Source organism: Dermacentor variabilis, chromosome 3 (assembly GCF_050947875.1).
Source record: "Dermacentor variabilis isolate Ectoservices chromosome 3, ASM5094787v1, whole genome shotgun sequence".
In the NCBI taxonomy this organism is placed as follows: Eukaryota; Metazoa; Arthropoda; class Arachnida; order Ixodida; family Ixodidae; genus Dermacentor; species Dermacentor variabilis.
The window spans coordinates 158,645,450-158,657,444 of NC_134570.1; the positions used below are offsets into that span (position 1 = coordinate 158,645,450).

Here is an 11,995-nt window from a genome sequence, read left to right on the forward strand (position 1 = left end):
TTTTACGGTGCGGGCGACCGCCCGAGATAAAAAAAGAAAACGCACGTTCGTGGAGGGGAAAAAGAAATGAAAAAGTATTACAGATAACGAAAGCTTCGTCCCTCGGCTCGAAGGAGGCATGGCATACCTCGCTAATATATTCCTCCAACCGCGCCAACGCTGTACAAGCTCGCGGCGGTTCTTTTAATCCGATGCGAGAAAACTCTCACGACCTCCGCAGGAAAGAACGGTTCTCCCCGAGTGGTAATGAACAAGAGGCCCCGCACATCAAAGGACAGGATAAGAAAGGACGAAAAAACATTACGATTCTCCAGCCACGCTCGCTAAGCGAGCGTTGGTCGTATCGTTGCTCCAACTGTTGCGTATGTAAGAGGGCCTTGCGACCCGTTTTACGCCGCGTATGCGCGCGCCTCCATCCGCTGCCTGCCGACATCGCCCGACTCGGTCTCCCTAATATTTTTTACGTTTCTTTAAATATTTTTCACTGCCGAACGTTCGCTAGAGTCGATCGCTGTGGAGCGTGGTCCGCTTTTCTTTCGGCGATAAAGCCTCCGCGCTGGTTGACCCTGGAGAAGGCGCCGCGCGATCCGGATGCGCTCCTGCCACGCGATTGCTCATCGGCTGCGTAACCTCAGCTGCTGCTTTGCCACAGAACGGATGCGCAAGGACGGAAAGCCGATTACGATGGCGAAGCGCTCGCGCGACAAAGCGCCGACCGAAGAGCTGGCTTGTTCGCCGGCGTGTTTGTAAGTAGCCGAAGCGGGGACGCGTCGAACGACAAGCGCTCCTGCATGCATGCGAATGTGAGAACACAAGGCACGCAGCCACGATACACACATAAAAAAAAGAAGTCGCAGTTTCGCCCGAAAGGCGAAGCATCGATTGCCATAGCAAATTAGCGGACAGAAGTATAGGATGGTAGTTTTATCGGCGGTATAAGCTTGTACACATAGGCATACTAACTAAATTAGCGAGCATGGTGTCTGGCGTGCACGAGCAAACATGAAGCCATCTCACTCGATGACCGCGGAAACTCGCTGTCAAAACGTTGGAGTGAGGAAGCGCGGCGGCAGCAGCAGCGAGCGAACTGCCTTCGCGCTGCCTCTCGCATCAACAGGAACTATGAGCCACGAAAACACAGCGCACCGTGGGCTCTGTCCCCGTCGCAGATGGCTTTCAAGATGCGGGGACCACTCAGGCTGCTGCATTTTTGCCGTCGGCGTCGCCGACGGCAGAAATGCGCCTAGAGTGTTCACATAATTTCAATGGCAATAAAACAAAATGAAGAACACATTTTTTTTACACAACAAAAAGAAGTGGTAGGCGCACGAATGGGGGGGGGGGGGGGGCCTGCAAATCCTTCTTTTGCGAGGAAGTTGTTTTACACATGGATTATTACACACACCGTTACACATGTACCTGACACTATTGTGAATGTAACATATTCATATAACATAGCGTGCATGCTATGTTACGTGCACACATAACATGGTGTACATGCTATGTTAGATACATACTATATGGTGCATATATACAACAAATGCTTTTTCTCCGTGAGTAAAGAACACAATATAGAAGGTATTTCTACACAATAAAAAAAAAGAACTCTCAATACAACAAGGTCAACAAAGTCGTGCTCCCTCCTGCACACAAATCTCAGACTGACAGAATATGTATGGAACGCATCATCATCGGCTACATGTTTCGCCAGATGAAACTCTATATAGGTGTTTATGTATTGTTTATAGATTCGCTGTGGTTGTTTAGTGGCTGTGGTGTTGGGCTGCTAAGCACCACGTCGCGGGATCGAGTCCCGGCCACGGCGTCCGCATTTCGATGGAGCGATATGCGAACACACCCGTGTACTTAGCTCTAGGAGCACGTTAATGAACCCCAGGTGGTCCAAATTATTCCGGAGTCCCCCACCACGGCGGGTCTCATAATAAAATAGTGCTTTTGACACGTAAAACTCAATATTTTTTTATGTATTGCGTTTATGTATACACCATGATGTATACACCTCACCTTGTGACTTCGTTGATACAGATGGCCCGCTTATCAGTGGTCGCGGATTCCATCATCATTCACACGGTCGCGTTCTGACAGGGGAGTAGTTTTAACCCGAGGTGGTCTGAATTATACCGAACCTCCTTTTTTTTTCTACTATACGGATGCTCCTTTATAAACGTAAACCAGATCTTTTTCTCATATATTTCTTGCTTATTTTCATTTTTACATTTTATTTGAACGATTACGCTGTTTTCGATGAGCTGTAAATACATACTTTTGTTGGATTTAAAGATACCGAAACATTGTGGACTGGTGTATTTGAACTTCCTTGTCTAATTATTCATTCATCACTACATTTCAGTGGAGAGCAGCAGGCCATATAATAACCTATAGCTTACGCCGATCTTTCTGCTTTTCTGCAGTCAACTTCCTCTGTCTTTCCGCTTACAGTTGTATCTGTAGGGGGGGAAAATGGGTGAGGTGACGCTGATTTTCATTCGTTCCTCGGAATGCTTATGTTCTCCTGTACTAAGCATGGACTTCCCTTTGGCGTTCCGGCGTTTGCCATCTCCGCAAACTATATGTTATAAATCCAGGAATAAAAGACGCGAGCCGCTTTTCCTTCACAAACAAACGAACACAGTGGGTTACTTGATTAGCATGTATACCTAGTGCAGCTTTGTGTTTGGATAGGTCCACAGATGTGTAAAAAAAAAAAAAATTCTCGTGTGCGCTAACTCACGTAATCGTGAGCGTATCTTTACGTAGCACATTTCATAACATAGCGTAATGGTAGAAGAATATATATAGATATATACAGAGAGAAAATCAAAGTAATCAGGAGCCAGACGCCTCTTCAGCTCGCTACCCTGCGCTGGGGAAGCATAATCGGATGAAAAGAGAGAAAGTGTGTGTTCAAATCCTGGCCAGCATTGGAGGCGGTCTACGTTGGCAGCTAAAAGGATATCTTCGAGCCTAAGTAATGGAAGGCATCTGGAATGACCTGAAAAATGTCTCAGCGACGGGGTGCCATCTTGCCTCAAGGAATTAAGCTAAGAAAAGCACATACTATCGCTGTTTTTTAACACTTTGCGCGTGCAAACCTGTGCAAAAAAGAAATACGAAGTAGCTTACATTAAGCGTGTAACTAAGAGCGAATACGTTTTCCTGGGTGCAGACGGTCTTCCCTTCGTGTTTCCAAGCAGTGTGCTCAGCCGCCATTTTTTTTGGGGGGGGGGGCAACAAAGTACCCCGCATCGTTTCTTACGTCGATGCTTTCTTCGTGAAACTGTCTCTTTTTCCGGCTTCGTCAGAATTGTAAACAAACTTAAGACGGCCGCTGTCCGCTTTGTTCTCTGCTTAGACGCGTCTATACGGTAGGAAATAGAGAGCACACCAGCTTATGGCACACTTGAATGTGCGAACGAAGACTAAGAGAGGTCGCATGAGACCTGTCGACTCGCGCAATGTGACAGACTACTCCACTGTGTCACCTGGGATTCTCCCCTGGAATCAGGTCTATACTATACGGGTGTCCCTTCTTCAGCGTGCCACTTACTTATCGCATCCATTCTACTCGAAGCTGATTCCGCGCCCGCCCTCTGGCATCCTAGGCACGCGAACGGTGTTATCGACATGCGTGGTTGTATCGTATACGCGTAGGACGTTTCGAGTCCGGCTCCTGCACATCGCGTCCGGAGGGACGCCAGAAGTGGGTGCATCCGGGCGTAACCGCCGAAGAGCAATGATGCACAGCCCTATCGCAGCCGTCTGCTCGGCTTTTTTCTTTGCGACGTCGGCGGCGGGGTATAGGGCGTCGTGCGCGGCGGTAGCGTAACGGAGCGGACCTCGCAGTGCCGGTGCCCACGAGCCGTGCAGCGCAGGGGGGGCTGGATCGGAAGGCCCCGTTTTCCTGCCGGACGCCCAGCATACCGAGACGGCACAAAAGGCTGCGAAAGAGAGAGACAGAAGCGAAAGAATGCAGCAAGAAAAAAAAGGGGAGACACGGCGGCCTTCGCTCCGATAACGGAGAGCCGGATTCCAGATGTTGCCGCAGCTTGCGTGGCCGGATGCTTTGGGCGTCCGGCGCGGTGAGCGTGGCAGCTCTCTGGAACGATAGCCCGTCTGGCACGGCGCTGATTCTATGGTATACGGCTGCGCGGGCCGGTGCGTACGCGGACACGCCTGCGTGCCGTAATGCCACGGAGTCGAATGAGATTCGGTGAACGGGGCGGCCACTGATAAGGCCTCTTCATCTTCTTCTTGTTCCTTAAGAGGAAGCTTTAGCTCGGGCCCAACTCCGACGCGGCCTATTCAAATACATGTAAAAACGCAAAAACGTTTTTCTGAGATAACCCCTGGACCGATTTTAATGAAATTTGTTGCATTTGAGAGAGAAAGTTAAATTCTAGTGACTGTTGGAAGCGGAAGTTTGATTTAGGGCTTGAATTTTGTTAAAAGGATTTTCAAAAATTCAGACGTTTGAAAAAAATAGAAGCACGAAGTTTACAAGCTAATAGCTCTGCATCAAGAACAGATATCGCGATTCTGTAAACGTCATCCATTAGAACATTCAAAGCGGACAAATTTGATGTGTCAGTTTACATCTTACATGAATTTGTTACGTTGTTTACGAAGGTTCTGCAAAAGTTGTAATTACACATTACTCCATTTTGGAGGTTCATGTGTAACACATCAATTTTGTCCGCTTTAGATGTGCTATCAGGTACAATTCACAGAATTGCGATATCATTTTTTCTTGCTGAGTTACGGAGTTGTAAACTTCATAGTTTCGTTTTCTGAAAATTTGCGATTTTTGCCAAATTTTTATAAAAATTTGACGACCTAAATCGAAAATTCGAAACCAACAGTCACTAGATTTTAAGTTTTTCTTTTAAATGCAGGAAACCCTGTCAAATTTGGTGCAGTGGTTGCCGAGAAAAACGAATTCTCCTTTTACATGTATTTAGATAGGAGCACCCGAGCTAAAGCTTCCTCTTAAGTGAGCTACCAGGCTCCTTCGTAGTGTGTGAAATCTAGCGATGCAGTGGCTCATCTCCTGGAGCGCCGTCCTTAGCGCGCTGATTGCCAACGTATGTGTTGGTACACTTTGTGGCGGGTGCCTAAAAGCACCGCCTACGGGCTGCCCGTAAGAGAGAGAGAGAGAGAGAGAGAGAGAGAGAGAGAGAGAGAGAGAGAGAGACAGAGGGGGAGGAAATACAGGGAGGATTGTCAGTGCAAGTACTAGCTGGCTACCCTGTGCTGGGGAAACAGGTAACCTACGTGCTTATAGCATATACTCGGTGAGAAACTAAGAACGCTGCACAAGCTCCGCCCGCGAAACCGCAGTGCACCTGCTCGCTGCGCTAGTTCCCCGTAGTTCCCCGAGCGTAGTTCGGGGAACTACGGGGAACTAGTTCCCCGAACGTAGTAGTTCCCCGAACGTATTTCCCCACAATCGCCATTAGTGGACGGATGATGGAGGGAAAAACTTTATTGAGGTCCATCGGAACGTGGACTAGCGCGTAACGGGCCGCTCCTACGTCGGGACAGAAAGACCTAGCCTCTCCGCCACGTCGAGGGCCCGTTGTATTCACCATAGTTAATTCGCCCCCGCGCGGACGTCGCGGAAATGGTCGAACGTGAATGGCTGGCGCATATCTGTATCAATTTGCTTTGAGTGGGACAACAGATCATTTCGAAAGTACTCTATTCGTAGGTTTCCACCGAGTGTAGTTTTTTTCTTCGATACCTTCAGGTCTTAATGAGGAAGGAAGGAAGGAAAAAGTGGAGAAGGAAAGGCAGGGAGGCTAACCAGTTTAGCTTAACCGGTTTGCTACCCTACACATGGGAGAGGGATGGGGGCGATGAAAGATAGGGAAGGGAGAGAGAGAGAGAGTTGTGTTTAACCAGTATATGTGCGCGTCAGTGGGTGTACGCGCTGCTTGTGTGTTTGTGCGATCATAATGCGTATGATTGAAGTGCTGCGAACACAATCTCTATAGAGTATGTCAACTCGAAAGACCTAGTGCGCAACTCCAAGGGTGCTCACAACTGGTGCTCGTTTTCTCCCGCCTTCTTCCTCCCTCTTTTTCGTCACTGTATCCCCTTCCCCTATTGTAAGGTACGTCTGGTGAACCGCCCTTCTTTTACTTTGTTTCTTTGTGTCTCTCTCTCTCTCGCCTTGAGTAGCATGCCAGCCCATCGGACAGGCTAAAATCCGCAGCTTCTCACTACAGTCGGCGTCTGTCTCTCCAGGCAGACGTACCTCGCAGACGGTATATACTTTTCCGGCAATGTTCCGTCTGGCGAGAGACACGCCACGGTTTCCGTCTGGAAGGTGTGACCGCCGAATGACTAGGTTCGGCGCTCGTGAGACTTGTCCCACATACTCGTGAAAGCGCGCGATCTCTGTCCGCGCGTCTTATAATCGTGGCCCCGTCCGGCGCGTCAGTGTATCACATTCTGTCTTTCTATCTTCGCGCGCGGCCGTCAGACACGACGTAGAACCCTATATAAAGAGTGCACGAGGGCACGTTCCACTTCGTCCGGCCGATAGAAAAAAAAAAAATGGCGAACTATACGGATTGACCCCTTCCTCCATGTCGCAGCCTTTCGACCCTTGACGCCACTCCAGATACGTGTGTCTATAATTTGTAACTCCAGTTCGTGAAGCGTGGCGAAAAGGGGGGCCTGGCAGCATTTTCTTAAGGGCGTTTAGGCATTTCTTTTTTCTTTCTTTTTGCGCCAGCATCAACCCGCTGGCCTACAATAGGATTGCTCTCTTCTCCTCTGATTGCAGGTTGAGCCGCGGGGATCGAATCGCGCCTTCGGATTCTCGTCCAGGCGTGAACGAACGACCGTCCTGAAAAAAACTCACGTGGGCCGTCGTCAGAGACCGACCGGCCGGTACCGTGCCTTCGCACCGCGGCGTCAGTGCGGATGCGAACATGAAGCCCTGACGGGCTCGCTCTCCAACGCGTCTCCGCGCGAAGGCTACGTATACACACACACACACAGCGGTCGGCGGTGCCATGGCGTTCCGCCGGGGCGCCAAGGAGATGAAGAAGCAGTCGTACTACGTGTGGTTCCTGGGCGCCAAGGAGTCCCGCGGTCTCCGGGGCCTCGAGTACATCGGGCCCGTGCTGCGGTTCCTGCTCGAACGGGAGCGGGAAGTGGAGCCGCCCAAGGTCACCCTCCAGGTGAGCCGCGTTCGTTCCACGGAGCTGAAGCCAAGCGTGCTTGAAAACTAAGTGTTAGAAGCATTTTGCCTGCATTGAGTTAATTGGCAATTATAGGCACGCGAAAATATCGTCCGTGTCACAGGGTAATTGTGAAATTGTTGCTGTTAACTTACGTGTAACGAGTTACGTGTGGCGGATTGTCTGGTTCCCACCGGTGGCAAGCTTATTTTTTCATCTTCTTTCATTCCCCTTTGCTTGATCGTTTCCATACTTCGATTAAAACAACAAATATTTTCGCCCCTGTGCTTTCGTCAGCCTCACTAACTGCTGGCTTGATATGATTGTGACTAACAAAAATCAGGTCCCTCCGTTCCCCATCTTCTCGTTCATCACGTGACGAAAACGTACTTGGGCGCTTATTTGTGGATCAACGATAACGCCACCCACGCATCGTACGAAAAATCGCATTGACGAAATACCGTCCTACTTGCCGATTCCCTCTAAGAGTTGACCTATGCCCTGCTTAGGGGTTAATCGCAGTTTCGAAAGACCTTAATCAACTTATACCCGTGCCACACGAGCACAGAACATGGCATTAACTTCGTAATGCCTTATTATTTAATGTCATTTGCGTGGTGCCACACGAGCAAATCAAGTGGCATTCGCCTTAATGCCATTCGTTATTTAATGCGTTTTCCAGAACTCATTCGACTGAAAAATGCGTACTGTCGACGCCGTAGCTTCGCAAGCCACGGCGTCGAGAGTACGCATTTCTCAGTGTAAGTATAGCATTTGAAACGTTTAAACCTGTAAGAAAACATTTATACATAACTTTGAAGTACAATTGGCACTTTTATGAGAAGGACCCTTTCTATTTATATTAAACAATCTTTGAGAACACACGGCTTGTTGCGGCTAGCGAAGCTGCGCAAAAGGTTGGAAACCTGTGAAGCAGACGAAAGTCACGCAGGGATGGGTTGTATTTGTTGCACGGTAGTCTTTCGTCGCGCGCAGGCCGTTCACGTGCAGCCTTTGTGCTTACGGACTCCGCGCGTTAAGACGAATTTCGTCAGGTCGGCGCTGCGACGGCCTCGCTGCGGCAGTCGCCATTTTGTTTCTGGGCTTCGCATTTAACATACGTTGGCCACAGTTGCTATGGTCGATTGTAAAAGACAGCAAGAAACTCAAGCTAACTGTGCCATATTATGCTTAGTTTTACATTTCACTGTTTATTACGACAGTTTGAGCTTGTAAGTGCATATTTATTTTTTAATTCATACTCTAACATTGCTCACTTCAGAAGACGCTGTCATCGACATCATCGAGTCAAATGTCATTAAGTTTGGACGTGTGGCAGCTCTGCCGAAAAAAAAAATGTCATTCGGGAACTTAAGGCCTTAACTACTGAATACCATTTTCTGTACCCGTGTGGCACGGGTATTAATCGATAAATTCTACTCGATGAAGGGGAAAGAGGGAGAAATAAATAAATGGAGAAAGCACGATGTTAACCGGGAGAGTGTCCGGCCTTTTGCGTGCCGGATAGCAGTAAGAGCTCGTCCCTTCAATGTCGGCAAATACCCACAGCAATGTCTTGTTAAACGAATTTTTTGAATGAACATGGTAAACAAATCTTCGATATACATTATTTAACCATACAAGGCGCAAAGCGCGACCTTGTTTTGAGCCATCGGTGTTACGAAAAAGCAGCGGTAACGTTAAAATAGCTTTCTCATTCTTGGGATACATGGGAGACGCGTAGGTGTAGTGCAGTAAACATAAATATGCGCGATGATAAAGAATCTAAGCTCCCTCCGACCCCCTCCCCCCCCCCCCACCCCCAAAGAAATAAGGATTTTTTTTAGCATAGCACACAGTTGATACAACATATATCGCTGAATTTCGTCCAGGCAAACCTCTCGCATGTCATATTTCTCAACTTGCTGTACTGCTTGATATGCGGTGCAAGACATATACCGCCATTCCTTGCGATGATCGTATACCGTAACAGGTCCACTGTTACTGATACGCGTGTGTCTTTTAATTTCTTTTTCTCTGCAGGTTAGCGGCAAGGGCATCAAGATGGTTCAGAACATCGCCCGCGGCGTTCGGGGCAAGATGGAGCAGGTGAAGCACCTGATCCCCCAGCACGCGGTCACGTGTGTTCACCAGGACGGCGACCTGGTGTGCTGCATCCTGCTGCTCTACAACCCGGTCACCAGGTGCCCCGTGCACGTTCACGTCTATCGCTGCGACTCGTCCGAGACGGCCACCATGCTGCGCCAGCAGCTGCAGCAGCTCGTCGAGCGGCCCGACAACCAGACCAAGTTCCGCGAGATCGAACACCGGCTGGCAGCCAAGGGCCTGCTGCGCGAGCACTCCTTCCACCACCATCACCACCACTCGGGTCCGCCGCGGATGCCCTCCGACGGCAGGACCGAGGACGGCTCCGAAGACCGCAGTGATGTCTCCGAGGAAGACGAAGAGGGTCTGGCCACGTCTCCGCCCCGAAGGCCCGCCGCGGTCCTTCCTGCTCCGGTCCGCGGCGGCGCGGCTTCGGTCGGCTCGGCCACGTCTAGCGACCGGATGGCCAGCCTGTACGCGTCCCTGGCTGCCGAGCTACGCGAGAAGCTGAGCAACCCGGACCGTGGCCCTCTCCTGCTGCCTCCCAAGGACTACGGGACCGTGTGCAAGAGGGCCTCGGCCAGGCCCGAGGGAGGCTCCAAGTCGAGCAGCGGCATCGGCTCCGACGAGCTCCTGCCCCGCGAGCTGGACTCGTCTTCCGACGAAGAGTGGCCCGCCCACCAGCCGCATCAGAAGCGGGAGCAGCGCAGGAACCGCCGACCGGTGTCATTTCCGGCGGCCTCCGCCGCCACGGTCTTCGGTGGAGCGCAGCAGAAGCAGCGCCAGCCGCATGCGCCACACCGCCAGATTCAGACGCCGCAGCCGTACCGCAACGGACAAGTGCCACAGCAGCAGAGACCGTTCTCGCAGCAGCAACAGCACCCGCCGAGCCACCGACAGTCGGCGACGTCCAGGCAGATGGTTGCGCCCGAGTCCAGGGCGTACCAGCCGCACCACCACCAACAGCAGCAGCAACAACAGCCAGAGCCTTTGAGGCAGCACAACCAGAAGAGAAGCAGGGACTACAGGCACAGCTTCGTGGAGCCGTCGACGCGTAGGCCCTTGCCTCTCTAAGAAAGCAAAGAAAAATAACGGGGCGACGATTTGCAACCGCCGTCGGTTCGCGGCGTAAAGCAAAGACAGTATATAGACAGATGCCAACCGCTCAAGAGGCGACGTTTACACGACGAAGCCAACTTGTCGCCGCGCAGTCCTATGCGCCGCTCTCAGCTGTACAACTTTACATTTGTACTAGTCGTGCAGAGCGGCGTGCCTCTGGACGGTCACTCAGAGTAGAACCATGCGTGACGGCACATCAGAGGACATTTGGAGTCAGGTTGCGGGAAAGTACCTTCAGGGCGCCGAGGTTCATTTTCACAGTGGACAGAGGACTTGCGAAATGCTGAAGCCTCCTCTTTAAAAGTGCACGAGCGAGCCAACTTTCACGTCGGCAGTCCTTGAGCACCAGTGTGGATTCGATCCAGGTGCTCCCGAAATACCTCTAGTGACTCCATGGAAGATATACGTGGCGTTTATATAGTTCAGGAAATGAGCGCGGAAGGTGAAACAAAACCACACCCCGAGACTTCAGGAAAGTCGGTAACGACTTGCAAAGCGTGCAACTTTGCCACGACCAACGAAGTGTGTGTCGCTGAGGTGGGTTTCTTTTTCAAAGGCGTACGCCTCACTGCAGTGCGCGTGCCCTGGCCGTGGCTGCACCTGTCGCGCATGCGCAAGATCTCGCAAGTCTGTGTTTTCTGGACGAGGGATTGATTCGAATGGAGTGCCACTCTAGGCTGCTGTGCGTCAATTTGTGCGTCAAGTCCAGCAGTGCGTTAACTCCAACGGTGCCCTGATTTATTGAATACACGCAACTGATTAACAGGTCTCCGATAAGGCGAGGGATAGCAAATAGTGTAACACCGGGGGAGTACGGCAGACCGGACCTTCCAACGCCGCCTCTGCCACCAGCTAACGACCACTGGAAGCAACTACACAAGCTTGGACCGCGTTTCCAGGAGCTTCGCTCGCGATGACGATGCTGTTTTATTTTTTTAATATTTTGACTAAAAGAAGCTGCGTGCACTTTGCTGCGGCGGCGCGTTCGTGGACTTGTTTTTCAACTTCTACAAATGATGTTAGTAATAAAGTAAAACAAAGGCGACAGATTTCTCATGGACTCTGTGTGTGTTACATTGTCACGCTGTGCTAGATTTAAAAATGCCACTGTAATAGAAGGATGGAGGGGGCAAATATTTGTTCTTTGTTCTACCACGGTAACAATGCGCGTTTGACGGCAGCGAATCAAATTGAATCAAGTAAGAAAGAAAGAAAGAATGCACATATAGGTTTTCACGACATCCACGTCAAAACTCTCGAATCAGGAAAGAAATTGAGGCACAAGTCAACCTTTGGGGATATTTATCGTCGTTAATACGATTAGAATTCAAGTGGTCATGCGCATACATGTAATTTGCTGGTGGGTTTCTGAGATGATTGGTCAGATTCGTTAATAATTATGAACCTCGTTGTGTTGTAAGAATGGTGAGAGGTGCAATGTTCATTATATATGTGCAGGTGATAATGACACGTAATTAGCGGTGAAAGAAGATTATATTGAGAAGGTTCCTGTTCAGAAATGTCACTTGACAACGTATCGCCATTGTTTTCTTATCGTG

The 11,995-nt window shown here is 50.2% G+C and overlaps 1 protein-coding gene across 1 annotated transcript in view; it reads left to right on the forward strand.

The window, feature by feature from the left end:
• The window catches only part of LOC142576458 (uncharacterized), a 42,181-nt gene extending 30,691 nt beyond the window's left edge, over positions 1-11,490 (forward strand). The window contains exons 2-3 of the mRNA XM_075686597.1: positions 6,812-7,211; positions 9,255-11,490. Coding sequence (XP_075542712.1) covers positions 7,044-7,211; positions 9,255-10,391 — 1,305 coding nt within the window. The 5' untranslated portion in view covers positions 6,812-7,043 and the 3' untranslated portion in view covers positions 10,392-11,490. The remainder of the gene's footprint in view (positions 1-6,811; positions 7,212-9,254) is intronic.
• The last annotated feature ends 505 nt before the right edge of the window (positions 11,491-11,995 follow it).